Source organism: Phascolarctos cinereus, unplaced genomic scaffold, assembly GCF_003287225.1.
Source record: "Phascolarctos cinereus isolate Bilbo 61053 unplaced genomic scaffold, phaCin_HiC Scaffold_5;HRSCAF=322, whole genome shotgun sequence".
Taxonomy (NCBI): Eukaryota; Metazoa; Chordata; class Mammalia; order Diprotodontia; family Phascolarctidae; genus Phascolarctos; species Phascolarctos cinereus.
In genome coordinates, this window is record NW_027555958.1 from 127,166,917 (window position 1) to 127,190,353 (window position 23,437).

The window sequence follows — 23,437 nt, forward strand, 5'->3', positions numbered from 1 at the left end:
TCTAGGCTGACCTTCATGAACCTAATCATTGCATTAAGGAGATCCACTGAAATATATATTTTTTAAAATTAAACCTTCCCAAATAAATGGCACAAGACTAGTGTTTTCACCAACCAAAAAGTGTTGCCATGAAAATCAACCAGTGGTAACTAGCTGGAGGTAGAAAGAGGCAGGGGACAGGAGCTACTCAAAGATCACTGTCTTCAGAATCAGAAGACAGGAATTTTAATTCTGATTCTGTTACTAGCTATAGACTATGGGCAAGTCATTTCACTTATCTGAGCCTCAGTTTCCTCATCTGAAAACTAGAATCACATATTTAGAGTTGACTGTGACCTTAAAACTCATTTTATATTTAAGGAAACAGATGTCCTTAGAGGTTCAAGAATAATAATAGTTGACTTTAATACAGTAATTTAAAATTTTCAAAACATCGTGTAAAACATTTCTCACTTGATCCTCACTGCTGCCTTGTGAGGTAAGTGTTATTATTTTTCCCTTACACGACTTACCCAAGATCAAGTTTCCATGGCCTCAGAAGTAATCATTGTACTACCTACCTGGCATGATTATTTGGAAGAAAGTATAAATGAAAGATAATGTATTTGTCATTATACAATTGACTTTTTCTAACTTGTCTAGAGAAGGGGAAAGAGAAGAAACAAGTATTTATATAGCACCTACTATGTGCCAGTACTGTGATAAGTCTAAGGATAAATTTAATGAATACAATTTCTGAAAAAAAAAGATTTTTTTAGACAGAAGGGTAATGCTTTAGATAACAAAGAGAATTATTTGATTTATTTTATTTAATAAGAAAAATATTGAGGGAGAAGAGGAAAGATAAAAATGTACCACCACCCCTCCCCACCCCATCTGACTTTTAAGAATGTTAACCAGGGCAGAGCCAAGATGGCAGAGTGAAAGCAGTGACTTGCTTGAGCTCTCCCCCAAACCCCTCCAAATACTCATAAAAAAATGGCTCTAAACAAATTCTGAAGCATCAGAACCTACAAAAAGACAGAGTGAAACAAATTTCCAGCCCAAGATAACCTGGATGATTGATCAGAAAGGTGTATCTCGCTGGGCTGCGAGCACAGTGCAGGGAGGCTTGGGAGCACAGACGGCCGGGAACCTGGAGCAGGCCTCAAAGAATGTTAACCTGATTGAAATAAGGGACCAGAATTGGGGGGGGGGGCAGGCAAATTCTTTTCAAAAAAGAAAAAAGAGTGGATTTTTAAACAGTTGGCTAATAAATTTTTGGGTTTGTATTTAGGTTCACTTGTTCGGCACATTTGGTTTGTAGAGCAAGTTTCAAAAATCTCTACAGGCAAAATTTGAATAGAAGTCATAAAATTCACTTGCTAGAGGCCCCTAGCATCATTAACTTGTATCTGAGATAGCACAGAGCTTGGGATTTATAATCATAATATTGAAATTTAATCATTTGATAGATATATATTCATAAAACAGAAGACGTGAGAGTGAAAGTTTCACCAATCCTTGAAGGGGCCTAATTAAAAACAAAATTGTACTTAGCCTTGGTCACCTGGAGGAAGGTAGGCGGATCAGTGGATAAAGAGTCTTGGACCAGGAGTCAGAAAGACCTGAATTTGAATCAATCCTCACTCAGACACATACTAGTTTTATAACCTGGGGAAGTCACTAATTTCTGTTTGCCTCAGTTTCTTCATCTTTAAAAAATTATGGATAACAATAGCATTTTTGTTGTAGGATAAGATGACATAATGTTTGTAAAGGGTTTTTAAAACCATAACATGTTATATCAGTGATACTATATACTACTACTACTACTACTACTACTACTACTACTACTAGCAATACTAGTAGTATTATTAATTATCAGTCTTAGACATTACAATGCAAGATAGTAAAGGGAAGAAAAACCCAACTTGAAGATCTTTGACAGAAATTCCTCATATTAGAAACACCCATTCTAATTTAAAAATTCTGAGCCAATCATTAGCATTGTTTCACATAGCAAATGAGTGAATGAGTAGAAAACCCAACTACCCTTTCTGTGTTTTGCTACCCAGTTTCTAATCTCAGTCATTGTTTTGGGAGGCAGTTTCTCACTCCTTTACTTTGATTGTATATACATACATTCAACTGGCCCAAAGTTGAATTCCCTTTCTTAGCTGACCTGCTGCAGGACAAAAGCAGAGTAAAAAAACTCCAATAGTCTTTATTATGGCCTCTTGTGTACCTAACCAGAATGTCTGAGAATAGGTTTACACCACACTAGCCACTTTCACAGGGAATTAACACAAGAAAAGTGCCAATGCACCCTGAAAGGCAGGGAAAGGAACAATCACTAATAATTCTTCATTCCTTTGTAGACTGTTTCATAGTGAAAGAAATAAAAAGAACTGTCTTATGGGTTTCTAGTTAGCATCTCTGAAATCGTTCAATCAAGAAACCAAGGATATCCACTATGCTGCCCTGCTTACAATACTTTTTTTCTTTTTCTAAGTGAGAGTTGAAATCTGGATGGATTCAAAGTATGATAAGGTCAGCCTCTCATGTCCTGGCCATATCCTCCCATAGGTGAGTACTGGAGGTGGAGGGTGGAATTAGCCTGCTGTCACCTGTCTCTAAAATCCCTTCCATTCCAGAGTGCTAGACCAGGAGTCAGGAAGACCTGCATTCAAATTCTACCTCAGATACTTACTAGCTATTTGTGTGACCCTAGGCAAGTCACTTGGCCTCTGCCTACCTCAGTTTCCTCATCTATAAAATGGAGATACTAACAGTATCTACTTCTCAGGGTTGTTGTGAGAATAGAATGAGATCATATTTGTAAAGTGCTTTGCAAACCTTAAAGCACTATTTAAATCCTAGTTATTATATAATCACTCATCTCATTACGGTCTTCCAGCACTACCTTTAACCTGAACACTCCCAAAACCTATAAAGCTATAAAACCTATAAAGCTATAAAATCTATAAAGTTATAAAACCTCCAACTTCCTGCCATATCCTTTTCTCAGTATAAGATGGAAACCAAGTGGAATAATGTTAATTCCTAAATGGAATTTGTCAACAGAGGAAGCCAAACCAATATATGTGGTTGGTTATGTATAAATATACCAGTGTGCAAGTGAAATAATTTTTATTCTGAATGGCTAAATTTCGTTGGCCCAGAGCTATTCTTTTACAATGTCTCTTTACTTTTTTCTGTCACATTTATTTACTTTTCTTTTTTTTTTCTTGGCTAGCAATGGGGTTAAGTAACTTGCCCAGGGTCACACAGCTAGTAAGTGCTATGTGTCTAAGGCCAGATTTGAACTCAGGTCCTCCTGAATCCAGGGCCAGTGCTCTATCCACTTCGCCACCTAGCTGCCCCCACACATATTTACTTTTAAAAATTAATATTGCTTGTTACAGCACTTTCATTTCCAGATATATTATTCCCCCTCCTCTACTCACGAGCAAATTCTCCTAACAAAAAGCAAAAGAGAGAAAAAGTAGTTCTGCAAAAATATTGTTCCTATCAAACTACTATGACAACATACGCAACATTATATAACTACAGGCCCCCACATCTGCAAAGATTCTCCCTACTTTTTTCAAGCACAGTCAGTTCAGGCAAAAACTTTTTCCTTGTAGATATAATTTTGAATAATTAACAAAGTAACTTTCTCTTGAACAGAATTTCTTAACTTTTTTGGTGCCACAGACCACTTTTGATAGTCTGGTAAAGCCCGTGGACCCCTTTTCAGAATAATATTTTTAAAGGCATAAAATAAAACACATAGGATTTAGTTTTATATGTATGTGTGTATATATGTAGATATATGTATATATGTATTTTTAAACAAGTTTACAGAACCCAGATGAAGAGCCCCACCCTAAAAATATTCTGCACTTTTATAGATATACATTTAACTAGTATTTTGTGATTCAGATTGATTAAATCATTTTAGAATAAGGTGCTCATATACTCTCATCTCAAGGTACCATGATTTGTTTCTTTCCTCAGTTCTTGGTATCATCTTGTCCCCAAAACTGCCCATGATTTTAAAAGATGTAGATGTTTAATATACTGATCTATTGTTGCTGTACATCCTTCTCTCTCAAAGTGGACCAATGATATCAGGAGGATGATGTCTTGACTTGCAAGAGAATGTCATGAAAGGGGTTTGAAAGGGTTTCTGTTGTTGTTGTTTTGTTTGTTGTTTGGTTTTTTTTTGTAAAGACCTTTCAGACCTCAGGACTGACATACTTGTATCTTCCCCATCGTAACTCAATGCTGAATCTCAAATTCTATAAGAAAATGACTACAATGTCAAGAAATGGGATTTATCTCAGATGAAAGTTGCTGCTAGGAAGCCCTAAAAGTTCTCTTGTGGAACACTACTTTTTGCATGTGGTATATTAGAATGGAAAGAGCCCTGCCTCTGAAATCTCATTTTTTATGGGATTCAAATCTGTGTGACTTTGGCCAAATCCCTTAACCTTCCTGGCCTTCAGTTCTCCTCTCTGTCAAACAAGGTAGGGTGGGCTAGATGGCCTCTGGAGTCCCCTCCAAATACAGCTCACGTGAAACCAATATAAATGAAGCCTCATTCTACCAATGCTGGAAGCTAAGCAAGCCACTTCTCAACGATTAGGATACAGGTCTGTCTGTCTGTACTGAGGTCTGGAATGAAGGATAGGTACTCCAAGAATCCTTGAGAACCCATCAATCTTTCGCTCATTCTCAGTCTTTAAGATTCTTGCTCTGGAACAAAATTCAGGGTTAGGTGGTTTAGTGCTGGAACCAACATAGACTCAGGAGTCCTCTAGAATTGAGATGGCCCAGAACCACAGGTATGCTGGTAAAATGTTTAATAGCTAGTTCTCTGAAAACACATGATACGTTTAGGTTTAATTAGCATTAACATTTTCTCCATCACTTTCTTAAGTCTAGCCAATTAATAAAACAATCAAGCCTGGATTGTTAACATTTGCTCATTTCCAAAGTGTAAAATGATCACTCTGAAATTTTAACAATTGACTGGCTCCAGCATACTTCTGCCCAGAACCCTTTCCTCCAGCTTTTTGGGCTAATTTGGATTTGGACTGTTATAAGTCTGAGAGGAGCAAAGCAAAATATGCAGGAGAATTCTTCTTTTAGAGGAAATTCTGCAGAAGAGTGGAACAAGACAGAACTCCATTCACTGTATACCTTGCAGTATAGATATTTAAATTGGAGGTTTAGGCAGGGAATAGAATAGACATTTAGTCTCCTTATTACATTTCTTCCAACAGATACTTAATGTAGCAATTTCTTCTTCAACATTCTGGTTTTAAAATTGAATGTATTTTTACATCTATCAAACCCTGAACTTTATTAAGTTAGTTCTCATTATATTAATCCATTTTTGTCTGTGGATTGTTGGGTCAGCCAATTAAAATAAACTATTAATGAAAAATGAGTAGACATTCTGAGTGTTTGCTTCAGGGTGACATATTATCTGGACAAGTGTCCCAAGTAATATCTGGTCTTGTACAGGATATCTGATCATTGGAGGGTATAGGAATATTCTGGCACAAACTCCCAACTAAAACAGAAGTCACTGCTGCCTAGTCATCTTTCTACTATTATTATCATGATTATTAATATGTGTGTAAATTATGTTATAAACCTTTAAATTCCAAATAAATGACAGCTATTATTATTCCTAAAAATCTCCCCAACCACTGCAACTCTTAAGGTGTTCCAGGTCTCACCATCTGACTTGCTCCTAAACCCTGGAGATTCCCAGGCATTATCATGTGACCCACTAATATACACTAAAGAACTCTGGGCCTTTTTATGTTCTCTACAGCTGAATTCTCTTCTTCTCTGTCATCCGTCATGAGCGTGGTTCATCTCCACTATTTCCCTCTGTAAAACCCCCCAAACTAGAGTTTGTGCTTCTCAAGCAAGAGCACATGGTCTTGGCTTTGGATTCCTGACTTCGTTCAATTCTCAGCTAAAATCTTGTCTTCTCCAAGAAGACTTTTCTCCTTAATCTTGGTCCCTTCTCTCTGATTTTATTGAGAGTTTTTCCTGTACATGTCTTGCCTGTACATAATTGTTTGTACCTTGTCTCCCCCATTAGAACTGTGAGCTTCTTGAGAGCAGGGACTGTCTCTTTTTAAAAATTTATTTATTTAGCTTTAGTTTTCAACATTCGCTTTTATAAGATTTTGAGGTCTAAATTTTCCCTCTCCTTTCCCTTCACTCTTCCCAAGACGCATGCAATCTGACAGAGGCTATACATGTACATTCAAATTAAACATATTTCCACATTAGTCATGTTGTGAAAGAAGAGTTGAAAGAAGAATCATAACAAAAGGGAAAAACCACAAGGAAGAAAAAAAAGAGAAAATAGTATGCTTCAATCTGCATTCAGACTCCATAGTTCTTTCTCTGGATGTGGATAGCATTTTCTATCATGAGTTTTTTGGAATTGTCTTAGATAATTACATTACTGAGAAGAGCTAAGTCTGTCAAAGTTGATCATCACACAATGTAGTTGTTACCGTGTACAATGTTCTTCTGATTCTGCTCACTTCACTCAGCATCAGTTCATGCAAGGTTTCCAGGCTTTTCTGAAATCTGCCTGCTCACCATTTCTTATGGAACAACAGTATTCCATTACACTCACATATCAAAACTTGTTCAGCCATTCCCCGGTTGATGAGCACCCCCTCAATTTCCAATTCTTTGCCACCACAAAAAGAGCTGCTATAAATATTTTTGCACTTGTGAGTCCTTTTCCCTTTTTTATGATCTCTTTGGGATACAGACCCAGTAGTGGTATTGCTGGCCCAAAGGGCTTTGTAGTCCTTTAGGCATGGTTCCAAAGTGGAGAACAGGGACTGTCTTTTGCTTCTCTTTGTATCCTCAGCACTTTAGCACAGTGCCTGGCAAGTTGCTGGTGCTTGCTGACTTGACCAGTTGACAGCTCTTGCCTATTTATGCCACTATCATTTAGCACAGTGCTTGACACAAAGTAAAGGTTTAAATACTTTAAAAAATTAATTTGTCAATAATAGGAGCAGTTCATATTTATGTAGCATTTTATCATTTTTAAAATGAGAGTGGTAATAGTATTTCCTTTTTAGAGATGAGGAAACTAGGACTCTGAGAGGTAAAAATAACTTGTATTGTATTAAAACAAACAGCTAGCAAAACTACTATGTGAACATGCTTTTGAGGTTCCAGGAAATAGTAGAAGGTGACTCACAGCTGCCATTACTGCAACCATCACTTTATACTGTGTGCGTGCCCTGTTGACAATGTGGAGGTTGTCCTTGTAAATGAAGGACAATACTTTTGGACTTATCATCTATCAAAGGAAGTCCAATCAATAAACACTTATTAAATGCCTACTCTATTTATCAAGCACCGTGCCAGGCCTTAGGAATAGAAGAACAAAAAGAAAAGCAGCCCAAAAAGTTGTGTTCAACAAAAGAACTTTTAGGACTTCCTAGCAGCAACTTCCATCTGAGATAAATCCCAGTTCAGGTTGTAGTCATTTTCTTATAGAATTTGAGATTCAACATTGAGTTATGATGGGGAGGACATAAGCATGTCAGTCATGAGATCTAAAAGATTTTTGTCAGAAAAAACCCTTTCAAACCCCTTTCATGACATTCACTTGAAAATCAAGACATCACCCTCCTGATGTCATTGTTCCTCTTCGAGAAGGAAGAATGAACGACCACAACAATAGATCAGTGTATAAAACATCTATATCTTTTACCTGTATATCCACCTATAAGTAAATACAAAATATCTAGAAAATAAATACAAAGTCACTTCTAATGGGGAAGGGGCGCCTACAATGAGGAAATCATCGGGAGAGTCCTCTTGAAGGTGAGTCTTGAAGGAAGCTAGAGATTCTAAGAGGCAGAGGGAGGGAAGGAGTATATTGTAGGCACAGGAGAAAAGACCGTGCAAAGCACCAAACCAGGAGACAATCATCATCATCATCATCATCATCATCATCATCATCATCATCATCACATTTATATAGTGCTTGCTATATGCTGGGAACTATGCTAAGCACTTTACAATTATTATTTCTTTGGAATGTCATGGGGAATAGTAAGGAGGCGTGTATGGCAAGATTGCACAGTGATGTGTAAATTATTGGGGGCAATGAATAATTTTAATAAGGTTTCGTTTTGCAATAACAGTGGTCATTCATGTGTACATCTCTGACTCTAGGATGACTTAAAACACTTTAACTTTGGTCAGATGAAACTGGACTGAGCTAACTTCCCCATCCTTACTTAGCTGTCTGTTAGATGATTTTGTCAGATTTTGTGCTGTATGCAAATGTCTCTTCACTCTCTTTTGTTGTGTTTTTAAATCTATGTTTTTATAAGCATGGATATTACTCCAAGGAAATGTATAAGAGTTATAGCTCTTGAATAGCACATAATAATAAGAACAATAACAATAATAATAGCTAGCATGTAAAGATATGTTTGCGAAGAACTTCTTAAATCTCATTTTGTCCTCACAACAACCATATAAGTTGGATGCTATTATTATATCCATTTCACAGATGAAAAAACTGAGGCAGACATATTAAATGATTTGCCCTGGGTCATATAGGTGGTAAGCTTGAATTTGAACTCAGCTCTTCCAGATTCCAGGTTCAGTATTCTATCTGCTGTGCCACCTAGCTGCCTATATACTGTAATAGCAATTGATTTGGGGAAGATAACTATTTCAGTGATTGTTTAGGTCCACAATACAATAGGATCTTTATTTATTTATTTTTTTGGCAAATTGCAAAGGTAAATTTTGGTTGAAAATGAAAAAATAATTAACAAACTATTTGGACCAATGATTCCTCAGGAAACAAGCAAAGGTCTTCAGAGGGACCTGAAAGGAAGGGTTGTTATTGATTGTTCTATAGCGCAATTTATGTTGGAAGAATGATGAGAAGACCTGATAAAGGAGAAGAAAAAGGGGGAGGAGGAGGAGAAGAGAAGAAGAAAAAGAAGAAGCTGCTCACTGATGGAATTCAATATTGATAGAAGATTGAGGTTTGGAAAGGACAATTTTTACTAATTAAACTCACTTTTTAATTCAAGATTATACAGAAATTGTCAGAAGAAGTGCAAGAGAGCCTGTAAGACTTGCTGAAGATGAGAATCTTCATCAGACAATAAAATATTAACCAAAAAAAGTCTTGTGAATTTTTAAATATCAATGGGCCCCCAAAAATGTCAGTGGCCCTGGAAATCCTATTCTCATTGAGGAAATGATGAACTCTGATAAGTATATTGGTACACTGAGAAGTAGAATTGTTTTAGAATTACAAAGTTTCCCAAATGGAGATGGATGCTACAACATGACTTTGCACCATACCACATGCCACAAAAAAAGTTAAGAAGTTTGACCGAGAGAGAGAGAGAAAAAAATTCTTCAATGTCCTATCAATGACCAGATTTAAACCTTATTGAAACCTCTTGGCTAATTCCCCTACTGATACATGGCCAAAGGTAATGAATGGGCAGTTTTCAGAGGAAGAAATCCAAGCTATCAATGTTTCAGTTGTTTTTTCGGTCATGTCCAACTCTTTGTAATCCTGTTTGAGGTTTTCTTGGCAAAGATACTAGAGTGGTTTACTTTTTCATTCTTTGGCTCATTTTACAGATGAGGAAATTGAGGCAAACAGGATTAAGTGACTTGCTCAGGGGTAAGTGTCTGAGGCCAGATTTGAATTCAGGAAGATGAGTCTTCCTGACTCCAGGCCTGGCATTCTATCCATTGTGCCACCTAGCTGCCCAAGCTATCGATAGCCGTGTGAAAAAATGCTCTAAATCATTAATAGAGAAAAGCAAATCAAAGCAACTCTGATGTTCTATCTCAAACTCACCAGATTGGCAAAACTGACCAAAAAAGAAAAATGACAAATGTTGAAGAAACTATAGAAAAACAAGTACATTATTTCACAGTTGGTGGAGCTGTGAAGTGATCCAGCCATTCTATAAAGCAATATGGAAATATGTCCCCCCAAAATATTAAACTGTGCATACTCGTTGACTCAGTGGTGCCACTACTAGTTTTATACTCCAAAGTATGCTCAAAGGAAGAGGAAAAAGACTTATATGTACAAGATTTATTTATAGCAGTCCTTGTTGTGGTGGCAAAGAATTGGAAAGAGGGGTGCCCATCAACTGGGGAATGCCTGAACAAGGTAAGGCATATGGATATGATGCAATACTATTGTGCTATAATAAATGATGAAAGGAGCAGTTTCAGAGAAACCTAGGAAGACTTGTATCAATTGATGCAGAATGAAGCAAGTAGAACCTAGAGGACAATTTATGCAATGACAACAATATTGTAAAGACAACTTTTAACTAGCTGTGTGACCCTGGGCAAGTCACTTAACCCCAATTGCCTAAAAAAATATAAAATTAAAAATAAAATTAAAAAAGACAACTTTGAAAGATCACAACTCTGATCAATACAATGACCAAACACAATTCTAGAGAACTCATGATGAAACATGCTACCTAACTCCTGATAGAGAGCAGGTGGTCTCAGAAGTGTTTATACATGTTTGTAACATGGGTTTTATTTTCATGCTTTCTCAAAGGGGTAGGAAGATGGAAAGGATAGAAGGTGAATCTTCATTTGAAAATAAAATTTTATTTTTAAAAAATCTATAGTCTATAATTAAGGGTAGACTGGGAAAATAAATCATTACAGATACATTTAGTATTCGATATAAGTAGTTTCATAATAAGGAATTAAAGAATGTTTCAGTCCTGTGAATTCAATGCCAAATAGAATAAAACAAGTGATTATAGCTAAAAGAGGTCATATTGCATGTTTTTTTTGGAAGAGGTAAAAAGTTGTAAGATTTATTGCATAAATCAACAAATGTAAGTATCTTACTTTATCCTATATAACTCACATAATCGTAGCCTGTATGAACGACAATAATACAAATGTTGGCCTACCTTGACTGGAATTTAGACTAGAATTTAAATGGAAGATCCTTAAAACTCCTGCATTAGTGAGGTAAAAGAGAAGATTCTTTACCTAAAACTTTGATATAATAATGGGAAATTTCATCTAATGTCAAGTTTTAAGGAAAAAGGAAATGTGACAAATTTTGTGCCATCAGCCATACTGAAATTCAGGTTGGATTCCTTGATTTATTCAGCAATGGAATGTAATTTAAAAAAAAAATCATGTGCTCGAGGTAAAATGTGCTGACTTGGTTAAGGAACTGACAGATTGAGAGAAATGAGATTGTGTCTCATGGTGAATTTGATCAGAATAATGTTAGCAGTCTGTGACCTTTGCTACAATTACCAGTCACCTGGTATCTGTCTGTCTGCTGTGATTGTAATACTCAAACGTATTTAGATCAGATATCTTTTCTTAGTTTCTCCTCCATCAGAGCCGAGGATTGGATGTCAAGGTGGGGAGAGAATGACTTGCATCTTGAGATTCTTACTCAGTTTAGTTTCTTTGTAACTAGTTCAAATGCACACTGTGCTTTTTATAAAATGGCTACAAGACCAACATGATCTTCCTTCCTTCTGATTTTCTTTTCCTCCCTTTGCCTTACACAGCTGTTTTTCTGCAGCTCTTCCTCTTTCCTTTGCAGGGAAAAATAGGCATTTGTTTAAGGTGTTTTTTTAAACAATGTAAAGCCCTTGTTCTGTTCAAGCTTTTGTTTCTTCCTCTTTCTTAAAGCAGTGTGGGGCATGAGTATGTTTATTTTCTTTCTGTAGATTGTTACTTGTAACATTCTGTAGCCAAGTTTTGTCAGAAAACAATTTAGACAGAATTTTTTTCCTAACAAGAGAGAAATAGTTCATGCTGAAGAAACAAATGTTTTGGCAGTTAATAGAGTAACCTCGACACTTTTAAGAAAAACAAAGAAACTTTCTAATATAGTGTTGTTTATAAAGGACAGCGTTTTTGTTATAGTTTTGTGCTTGCATGTTTTTTTTTTATTCAGGAATTTAAAAAGATAGTTATAATTGCACAAGCAAAGCTTAGATTTGGGCTTTCAGAAGCCAAAAATATAAGAGGGCAACTCAGTATGAAGTTTCATAGTTATTTCTCCAGGCTTTGAAAGAAGAGTCTCAGCAGTAATTATGTTGACATGCTTTCATCAAACCAAATACCCATCAAGCTCTCGAAACTACATGAAACCATATTGCGCAAGTAAATCTGCCTGGTGATCACCAACATGAAATACAAAATAAGAGATTTGTCAAGAGGCTTAACAAGAGTAATATCCCAAAACGCGGAGGAGTTCCCTTATTAAGAAGTTGATAAATGCAAGTTTCAACTCAGCTGCCTTCAATGAAACGACCAGTGTTTAACATTCTGTTAAGGTGTTTAGAAACTAAGGCATGCAAATATATCCTTCAAATCCATATCTAGTAAAGATAAAGATCATTTGTTGTTCACCTCACCTATTCTCTCCTCAGTTGTAGAGCTTGGGGCCCAACTGCTTTATAATTTTATTTTCTTGGCCTTATTCCTATTTATTTCTATGTATTAAGTATTAAAGGTAATCCTATCAAAGGCTATTGAAATTGACATTTAATAAGAGAAGAAAGAATGGAGCTGTGGAAGACCCCAAAACTAAAAGAGGATTAAAGTTAATTAGCTCAGTCATTTTCATTGATATTTTAAGCACAATCAATGAGGGGCTAGGTAGGAGGAAGGATAAATTATGAAACCATGGTGGTCCTGTTCAGACACCTTGATTCATTTGGAAGACTTAATTGAAATGAGAAATCATATTTTTTAAAAGATAACATCCTAAATTGCCTAACTCACCTTTTTTTCCTTGTTTAATTCAACAAACATTTATTCATATGTATTGTGTATAGAACACTTTGATGAATGCTTGCGCTCAGAGATCAGTCTAGTATGGAAATATTGTTAAGTCATTCCAGTAGTGTTCTATTCTTTGTAACACCCATTTGGGGGTTTCTTGGCAAAGATATAGAGTGGTTTGAAATTTCCTTCTCCAGCCCATTTGACAGATGAGGAGACTGAAGCAAACAAGATTAAGTGACTTGCCCAGGGTCACATAGCAAGTGTCTGAGGCTACATTTGAACTCAGGTCTTCCTTACTGTAGGCCAGGCTCTCTATCCACTGCACTACCTAGCTACCCCTAGTATGGCTATAGGACAGATAAAGATAGTAATAATTAATACAGTGATTAGTGCCTAAAAGAAATGTAAACAAATTCAAACATAGAAATTTGTTGCATTGAATTGAATTGTTCTCTTTGGGGATCTGATTCCAAAATACTACCCATCCATTCAGCCAGTTGATCTCAGAGGAGAAAAGATTTAGAATTGCTCAGAGGTTGTAGCTGATTCAATTTTACGAGTTTTTGTTAAGTCTCTACTTGGTGCAAGGCACTGGGCCAGGTGCTATGTATGTAAAAGATCAAAAATCGAACTCATTCCTTCTCTTGGTAAGTTTACATTCTATGATGGAGATGTCAAGGACATATAAATAAGTTACTTTGCATATATTTTGTATTTTGGGGAGGGGAGAGATGATTATTGAGTCTGAATCAGGGAAGGCCTTAAGTAGAAAGTGGAACCTGAGCTGAATATCTAAGGAAGCTAGAGGGATTTCAAGAAGGGGAGCTTTCCAGGCATGGACCACAGTTACTGAGGCAGGAAATGAAATGTCATAGAAAGGAAATAGAAAACAGGTCTGTTGGATAGATCTTTGAGAGAAAGTGATGGGGAGTAGGTCTGGAAAAGTAAAAGAGAGCTAGATTGTGAAGGGTTTTAAATGCCAAAGGACTTTATATTCTGGCTTAGGGGCCATAGGAAACCTCAGAAGACCTTGGGGGTCACATAGTACAATCCCTTCCATTTACAAATTAGAGAACTGAGACCCAGAGGTGAAATGATTTGCTCAAGGTCACAAAGGTAGTAAGTGGCAGTATGTTGGGATTTGGACCAAGGTCTTAACTCTAAATTTAGCATTTTTCTCACTGTACCATGCTGTTTCTTGAGCCAAGGAGTGACAGTCCCACACTTGTACTTTAGGAAGGTTATTTTGGCAACTGTATGAAAGATTGATTGGAGAGAGGGATGACTATAAGTAGTGACACCAATTAAAAGGATAATGTCTAAATGAGAAATTATGCATACCTGAAGAAGAGAATGATTGAGAAAAAGATAGAACCAACAATATGTATCAACTGATTGGCTATGAGAGGTAAAAGAGAATGAAGAGTTGAGGATGACTATGGAGTTGTGATCCTGGATGACTTCAACTATGGTAGTTCCTTCAATGCATATAGACAAGTTAGTTGGAGAATTCAGGTTGGGACATCAGTACTGTTTTGGGCATGTTGCATTTAAAGTACCTACCTGGATATATGTAGGTAGAGATGTTTAGCAAACAGAGGGTGATGCTGAAAAATGGACTTCAGAGGAAAGATGAGGTCGGGATACATAAAACCAGGAGTCATCTTCATATAATAATACCAACTCAATAATAACAGCAGATAACATTTTTATAGTGCTCTAAGGTTTTCAAATTATAGATATTACCTCATTTGATCCTTATAATGGCCCAGTAAAATTGATGCTATTATTATCCTAATTTTATAGGTGGAGGAACTGAGGTAGAAAGAGGTTAAGTGACTTGTCCAGGGTCAAATAGTGTCTGATACCCAATTTGAACTCAGGTCTTCTTTTCTCTAGGTCTAGCACTTTGTCCAGTGTGCCACATAAATCTATGGGAACTGATAAAATCACCAAGGGAGGGTACAGAAAAATAAGAACCCAGGTAACCCTGGTGGTATTCTCACAATTAGGATTGGGGCAGGGATGATCCCACAAAGGAGAGGGAAAAGAGTAATGAGTCAAGTGTCAGGTGAACCTGGAAGGAGCAATTTAAGTAGCAGAGGGAGGAAATGGTAGCCAAGAGGAAGGATGGTCAATAACGTCAAGCTACAAATAGGACAAGAAGGATGAAGATTGAAAAGAGGTTAGTGGAGTTAGCAATTAGGAGATCGTTGGTGAGAATAAAAGCCCTATTGCAAAGGACTGAGATTAGGGCAGGAGGTAAAGAAGAGGCAAGGAGAATATTTTCTTTTTCCTTTTTCCTTTTTATTGTTACTTTTTATTTTTAAATCACCTTCATTTCCCAATATATTCCTCTATCTCATATAGTCATCTCTTAAAGAAAAAGAAAGTGGAAGGGGAACAGTTCAGAAAAGTAACCAACAGATTGGTCAAGCCCTAAAGCATATGCAGTTAAACATGAGAATATCTGCAAAGAAAAGGAAGGAAACAAGCATTTATTAAATATCTACTATGTGCCAGGTAGTGTGCTAAAGCACTCTCCAAGTATTATCTCATTTGATCCATACAGCAACTGCACAGATGTTCTTATTATCCCTTTTTCATAGATAAGGAATTGAACAAAGGTTAAGTGACTTGCCTAGGATCACACAACTAGGTTGCATTCAAACCTTATCCACTGTGCCACCTAGCTACAAGGAAAGGAAAGTGCATTCTCATAGTAGATGGCTTTTACTGAAGGTCTGACTGTTAAAGAGAGAAACATGGAGAAAAAATACATAGAATAATAGCTTGAGGAGTAAGCAGGATCAAATGGAGAGATTTGGGGGGAGATGGGTTTTGTTTGTTTTTAAGGATGAGGAAGATTTAGGTGTGTTTTTAGGGACCAGGAAATGAATTAGTGAATATACATACGTGTGTATGTATGTGAGTTTATGTGTGTTGTGTGTGTCAGTGAGAGAGAGAGAGAGAGAGAGAGAGAGAGAGAGAGAGAGACAGAGAGAGAGAGAGAGAGAGATAGTTAATATTCTCTAGATGGATATGAGAACGTTACTTTGCTAATCCTCTCACCTTATCTTTCCTACCCTGCTATATTGTTTTCTATTAGATCTCCTGTCCCTGAGTTACAGAGGGAGATTTGAGCTTGCTATTTTACCTGAATGATTGAACCATATTAGTGTTGCATATATAAGCCTAATTTGGTTTTAACAATTTAGGATAAACTGGAAAATTGCAAGCAGACACTCTGCAAGCCCTGGACAACTTGTCAAGGGCCAACAGCAAGTTTTGTTGGGGCGAGGGTTGTGATCGAATAAATAATACTGATTTCCTGGGGGATTTTCTGCCTTCTTATCCTCTAAAAATCGGGTTGGTTGACTCAAAAAGGAAGAAAAAAAGTCACATTCACAAAGTTGGGGTATGTTAAGCAAATAAGTAGATGATGATGGTGTTGATGATGATGATGATGATGATGACCACTAAGAGACATATATATATAACTATATACCAAGGATTAGAAATGTATAGCTCTACATCTGTAAGCAGTTCTTTAAGTACCTTCTTACTGCTAATAGGTCAAAATAAAGTAATGAGGGGAAAATAAAAATGAAATACTAGCAATAATTTTTAAGGTTGATTCTTTTTTTCCCTAACTTTGTTTCACTTTGTTTTGTTTCCACTCATTTGAAACAGTTGGGAAAGGACCCGGAGGACAGATGTGAAGAGTAATGGGATTTAGCTACCATTGAGTTAATGGGATACAGTAGAAGCTAAGTAGTAAAGTAGATAGAGCCCAGGACTTTGAGTTAGGAAGACTTGAGTTCAAATTCTCCCTTGGATATTTACTAGTTGTATGATCCTGGGCAAGTCACTTAAGCTTTTTTGGATTCAGTTTCCTTATCTGTAAAATGGAGATAATAATAGTACCTACCTCATAGAGTTGTTGTGAGGATCAAATGAGCTAACATTTATAAAGTGCTTAGAAAACCTTAAAATGCTATATAAATGCTAACTATAAAATGCTATATAAATGCTTTATAAAGGATAAAGTGCTGGGCCTGGAGGCAGAAAGACTCATCTTCCTGAGTTCAAATCTGGCTTTAGACACTTACTAGCTAAGTGACCCTGGGAAAGTCACTTAACCCTCTTTGGTTCAGTTTCCTCATCTGTAAAATGAGCTGGAGAATGAAATGGCAAACCATTCCAGTTTCTCTGCCAAGAAAACCCCAAAAGGGGTCAGGAAGAGTTGAACATGACTGAAAATGACTCAGCAACAACAAAAATTATTATTATCATCACACGTGAAATTATCTTAAGTAACTTTTATGAGATGCCCAGGATTTGTGAATTATTCAGCTTGGGGAACTCCAAGATGCAAGATTAGCAGAATTCTCTGAGTCACATCAGGACAAAGAAGTTAAGTGACTTAGGATCATGCCATTATTAAGAGCCAGAAGGAAACTTACAGTCATCTGAGTCCAATAGTTTCGTTTTGCAGATGAAGAAACTAAGGCACAAAGAGATTAATGACTTGTCAGGGGTCACATAAACATATAAGTGTTACTCTGGTCTTCCTGATTCCATGCGCAACACTCTAGCCACCATAAATCAGCGCCTTTTCTAATCCTATTATTTTAGTGAAATTATAGAGCACATTGGAGCCTACATAAAGTACTTTAAATGGACTTATCTGAGGTACAATTTGAATAAATACAAGCATAAGTTTAATATAGGGTACCCACAAAACCAGATCAGAGTATGGAGTATTCCAAAGGGAATGATACATTTTGATCACTGAATTATATTATTTACTCACAGTAAAACAAAGAACAGTAGTTATGATACAGATGATTTGTCAATTTTTGAAAAGCCAATTAAAGACTCCATAAAAAGCCTATGTTGATTTTTTTTAATTATAGAAATGTTTTCTGGTTAATTCCCACTTGGTAGATTATGAAGAATTAGCCTCAATGTAGAAGTTTGCAGTTTTGCATTTGGATGTTTATGGGACATTATTTCAGTCAATTCTAATAGGCTATAAGTCTCCTTTAAAGTCATTAGTGGTAATCCTGGGAGTAGATCTCTGCACTCCTGAGCCCTGCCTAGCCAACTTCCCAAGGTACCTTTTTGCCTACAGCACAATTTCCAGGATAGTTTCATTTTAAATTACAGATGAGACTTTATGTGTGAATTCAGAGTGGAAACATCAGTGAGTAAGAGGAGAATAGTCTATCCACTGAGCAGAAGGAACAGTTGTAGGCTTTCCTGACAGACAGTAATCCATAGTTAAGTGTTTGTGGGCCCCTGAGGAGTTCCCTTTGGTGAACTGCTCATTTGATCACTTTCTGGAACGAACTCCAGTGCCTGCTTCAACATCACAAATGTATTTTTCCACTATTAATTATATTTAATTGGCATATTAGCTTTGCGGTTATTAATAATAAAAATATTAAAAATGGAAAAGAGGGTCCTATTTTTTGTAAGCTAATATTGTGTGGATGATAAATAGCTTTGATCATTATTCATCAAAGGAACACTAGATGGCGTTTGGGAACAACAGAGAAGAGGGCATTCCTAGGAAATAAAGTGGTAGATTTTTTTTTTAATTTTATAAATTATAATAAAAAGAGAATGCTCTCCCTTGAGTGAACCATTGGAATTGAATCATTCTACATCTTTCTGCTCAAATTTAAGAAACAACTTTTCTTTGATTCAAATCTCAAAGCTAGGTGAGAGAATCTATCTGAAATGAAACTTTTAGCTTCAGCTTTTCAGTAATCCTCTGCTAAATCCAATAAAAGAAATGTTAATTCTGCAGAATGCTGTGCTAGGAGAGGAGGTTTTAACAAATGTAAATGAGCTCCTCACCAAGCTTACAATCTAATAAGGAACTAAAGCAAAGTAGGCAGACAGAGTCTTGACTTGCAGGTTCATTTGGCAGTCATTCAGACAGATCTAGTGTCCTCCTCTAAAATGTATCTATTGATCCAAATCACAATAAAGTGAATGTAACCTGGTTGTCTGAAGAATAAGCAGTTAAAAAGACCACAGGATTGCGGCAGCTAGGGGGCACAGTGAATAGAGCACCGGCCCTGAAGTCAGGAGTACCCGAGTTCAAATTCAGCCTCAGACCAAACATTTGACACTTACTAGCTGCATGACCCTGGGCAAGTCACTTAACCCCAACTGCCTAAAAACAAAAACAAAAAAAGATGACAGAATGTAGAGCTAGAAGGGAGGCCATGAAGGCCAGCCCCTTCATCTTAAGCAGCTAAATTGTGCAGTAGATAAAGCAAAAGATATGTAGTCAGGAAGACCTGTGTTTGAATCCCGCTTGAGATACCTACTAGCCACATAACCTTGGGAAAGTCACTTATCCTCTCCCAGCCTCAGTTTCCTCATCTGTAAAGTGGAGATAATAATAGCCCCATCTTGCAGGGTTGTTGTGAACATTATATGAAGTAACACGTGTTTTGCAAACCTTAAGTGTTATGTAAATGCTAGTTATTAATATTAGAGATGAGGAAATGACTCAAAGGGAAATTAAGTGACTGTCCCATACTCATATAGATGAGTAGCAGAGAAGAGATTTGAACCCAGGTCCTTGAACTCCAAATCTGGCACTTTTCACTAGTCAACTATGTTGCTATCCAAGTTATGTAGTCATTAGTCTATAAAAATTATAACTAGTAAGTATAGACTTCAATATCATAAATTGCTGTGAAAGATGGTCATGTGAATGAAATTTGTCAGTGATACAGCCTTAGTGAGAAAGGATATGAGCCTCTGGTATCTAGAAATTAATGTGCTTCAGTGCATCCAAGGTTTCATCAATGTGGGCATTCCTTTCAACAAGGCAAAGGGCTATCCATCGGGGTACACTTATCTGTCAATCTGAAATAAAGAACAGCAACAATAAGGGTCTTTAATTGAGACAAGGGAATTGCAATTTGGGACACCAAAGTACTGGAGTACCCAGGAGAGGCAGAAGGGAAAGGGTTTAACACACTTCAACAGAAAGGAAGTTTCATGGAAGGCACAGCCTCTGGAAGCTGTTACATAAGTTGTTTTGCAAAATAACCAAAAATCCATAAAGAAGGATGGAGAGGTTCTAGGAGTGTTGACATCTGGTCAGAACAGTGGGCTCCAGATGCAGTAATGGAGAGTTTCCAGAGAAACCACAAGAGTGGCTCCAACTGGTTTGAACCTGCTCCAACCATGAAGCCCTCTCATGGCTTCATTCAACATACCCTATGGATCTCTCACCCATGTTCTCCCATAAGTTTACCATAGGGGCTCCAGACAATGTGTTGGGAACCTTCCTCCTATTCTCTGGACATTAGGTGAGTTCTCATAGAGCATAAGGACTATCCCTTGGTGATCTTGCCTGGGTAACCGGCCACTTCTTCCAATCATACATTTCTCTGATGACATCCTTTACTCAACTTATCCTTTGTCATACTTTTGTATGTTTGTAGTAAGTTACACTTGCTCAAATACACTCTATGCTTCTTCATTGTTTTCTGGGTGGTCCATTAATGTTGTATGTCTGTGAGTCATGCAATACCACAATCTGTGAAGAGGCTGAAAATTGTTTGAAAGAGGCAAAATATAAAGTTAAGGGCTTTTTCTCTACTATATTCCTGTAAAAAGCATATAGCATGCTGTTTAGTCATTTTCTCAGTCATGTCTGATTCTTTGTGACCACATTTATAGTTTTATTAGCAAAGATACTTTAGTGATTTGATATTTCCTTTTTCAGTTCATTTTACAGGTGAGGAAACTGAGGCAAACAGGGTTAAATGTTTTGCCCAAGGTCACACAGCTAGTATGTGTCTTGAGGCTGGATTTGAACTCAGGTCTTCCTGCGTCCAGGGCCAGTATTTACCCACTGCACCACTTACTTGTCCCTAGCTTCTGTTTCTTACCTTGAGACAAATATGTGCTATAGGTAGCTCTGTAGAATACTGTGCAAAGATTATTTGTTTTTTTCTTTTTCTTTAAGCTCCCTTTACCCATCTTTCAGCATCCCCCCCTTTTTTTTGGAGTCAGCCTAACACCAGCAACCTGTTAGTTTAGGTTTGATTTGGGGTTGAAATGAGACACATGTAAGACATTTAACAGTTAACTCAAGTTTACTTTGCCTTAACACAATAAGGATACTCAACAAGGATATATTGGCAGTTAGACCTTCTATATGGAAATGCATCTGATGAGCAGGTCAGGGTATGGTACCTTGAATGGTTTTCAGATATCTACCAAGTTGGAGGGGCCAGACTACACCTGAGTGGCACTTTATATGCCCTTAGGTGACCAGGAAACTTCATCAAGATAGGGAGAGACCAATCAGTTCCCAGAAACAGCTTCCTTGCCATTTAGGGAAAACTAATCCTTCTGTCAGATTAACATACGATTACAACTAATGTTACCCCACATAGAAACTTAGCCAAGTTTTCCCACCTTAAATCAATTACTGTCAGCAGTCTTTTTAGAAATAAAGGCCACTTTTACTAGTTAATAGGTTAGGGAGTGACCTGCATTCAGGAGAGAGATGTGGATTTTGAAGCCAGCTCTTTAAATTACACTATGTGAGAGCCTGCCTACTCCTACCTCCACGCTGGTTTTATGAGACGCATGATAAAAAACAAACACACATACAAAAATGATCTGTAAATTCATTTTATTTTGATTGGCTAGAGAAAATAGAGATTCTTTTGAACTATATTATTTTGTCATGTGCTCAAATAAGGCTTTGAAGAGTAGGATGGTTTATTCACCATCAGCTATGTATCCATGGACAAGACACTTAACTTACCTGGGTCTCTATTTCCAAAGCTGTATTACATGGTAGGATGGGGAGGGGTGGAGTTGAGGTGGATGAGCTAATCTCTAAAGCTTCTTCAAAGTTTAATTCTTTGCTTCTTTTGTGTTGTAACCTCTGAGAACAACTCCAAAAAATATTTTTCCTGGTTCTTCCGTTCTAGAAAGAATTAGTGGGATCAAGATATAGCTTCACAATGGAGAACATTTTTATTTCTGATTCTTTTTTTAGAGAGAATTTTTGGAGTCAGGATATAGCCTCACATTGAAGGAGACAAGATTCATTTTCATTTGTATGTGTTTGCTAAAAATTCAGTCTCCTTAGCTTATAAGCTCACCATATATAAGTGATAGTATTATAATACTCTAGCTAGTAGTTCAGTATCCTTTGTAAAATAAGGGAGTTTTTTTTTTCTAAGACCCCTGTCAACTCAAACCATCCAGTGCTCGGAAGGTTCTGAAGCTTGAGGACATCTTTTGTGAGACAACTTAATGCAAGTCAGGTTACTTGAAAGATGCAATCATTGGCAAAGATGATTTAGTTCACTGAAGCATTGTGAAAATTAATGACATTTTCAAAGTACTTGAAAAGCCAGGAGTAAAGGGTGTACATTGCCAATCACTAGGGATTGGAAAGTCCATTGAGAATTCAGTAACAAGAGACTTGTGCTTGCCTCTTCTTCAGGAGCACAAGAAGAAGGAAAAGCAATGCAAAGCATGATTAATGTTTTTTGTCTTCACCAAAGATCAAGCACAAGTTTCTAAAGGTGACCTAGTCTCCTTGCCTTTATGTCTCCTGCTAATTTTTATAAAATAGATGAGTCTCTAAAAGTCTGCATTATTTGCAATTCTGAATAGCCTAGTAACATCATTCAATTCCAACAGAATAACCACAAAGTTTATTTTCAAATTCCCTTCCTACTTCTCTAATCTTCTTATGCATTACTCTCTTTGATCCAGATATATTGTACTACTTGTTCCCAAATACGCGACACTAGAATCTCTTCTGTTCAAGACGGGTTGTCTCCCTGCTTAGGATATACTTCTTCTTTGACTCCACCATCTAAAATCCCTCGTTTCCTTCAAGATTCAGCTCAACTGAAGCATTTCTTGATCCTCCTTACTGTTCGTGCCCTCTTCAGGAAGATTTGTATTGGAATACTGCCTGAGACACTTACTAAATATGTGACTCCAGGGGAAAAAATCACTTAACCACTTTGAACCTCAGTTTCCTCATCTGCAAAATGAGAGGGGTGGACTTTATGGTCTATAAGGCCCCTTCCAGTTTTAAAATCTATGATACCTCCCATTTCCACCTTATGTTCAGTTTGAATACATTTATGGGTGTACATTTTGTATTCTTTAGGATGTAAGTTATTTTAGGGAAAGAATTGTTTGACTTTTGTCTTTGTATACCTAGAACACTTCCTGGCAGACAGTAGTGACCCCTTTGCTTGCCTCTCTTGCCATTTCTTTGACACATTTTATTCTAAATGAAGGGCAGCTAGGTGGCTCTGTGGATAGAGTGCCACACTCATCTTCATAAATTCAAATGTGGCCTCAGACACTTAGTAGCTGTGTGACCCTGGGCAAGTCACTTAACCCTGTTTGTCTCAGTTCCTCATCTGTAAAACAAGCTGGAGAAGGAAATGGCAAACCACTGTCAAAAAAACCCCAAATGGGGTTACAAAGAGTTGGACACAACTGAAAAATGACTGAACAACAATATTCTAAACCAGGCTCTTAGATGCTTGTATCCTCAGGAATGAGAATGAAGATTTTT

At 37.0% G+C, this 23,437-nt stretch overlaps 1 protein-coding gene across 2 annotated transcripts in view; it reads left to right on the forward strand.

The window, feature by feature from the left end:
* Positions 1 to 23,437, forward strand: part of ARHGAP18 (Rho GTPase activating protein 18) — a 238,025-nt gene that overhangs the window by 1,486 nt on the left and 213,102 nt on the right. The window contains exon 1 of one of the 2 annotated variants that reach the window (XM_078155149.1): positions 2,503 to 2,568. The exons of the other annotated variant lie outside the window; for it this stretch is intronic. Within the exon in view, the coding sequence (XP_078011275.1) occupies positions 2,525 to 2,568 (44 nt within the window). The 5' untranslated portion in view covers positions 2,503 to 2,524. Of the gene's footprint in view, positions 1 to 2,502; positions 2,569 to 23,437 lie in introns of those variants that run through there. 2 annotated transcript variants of the gene reach the window in all.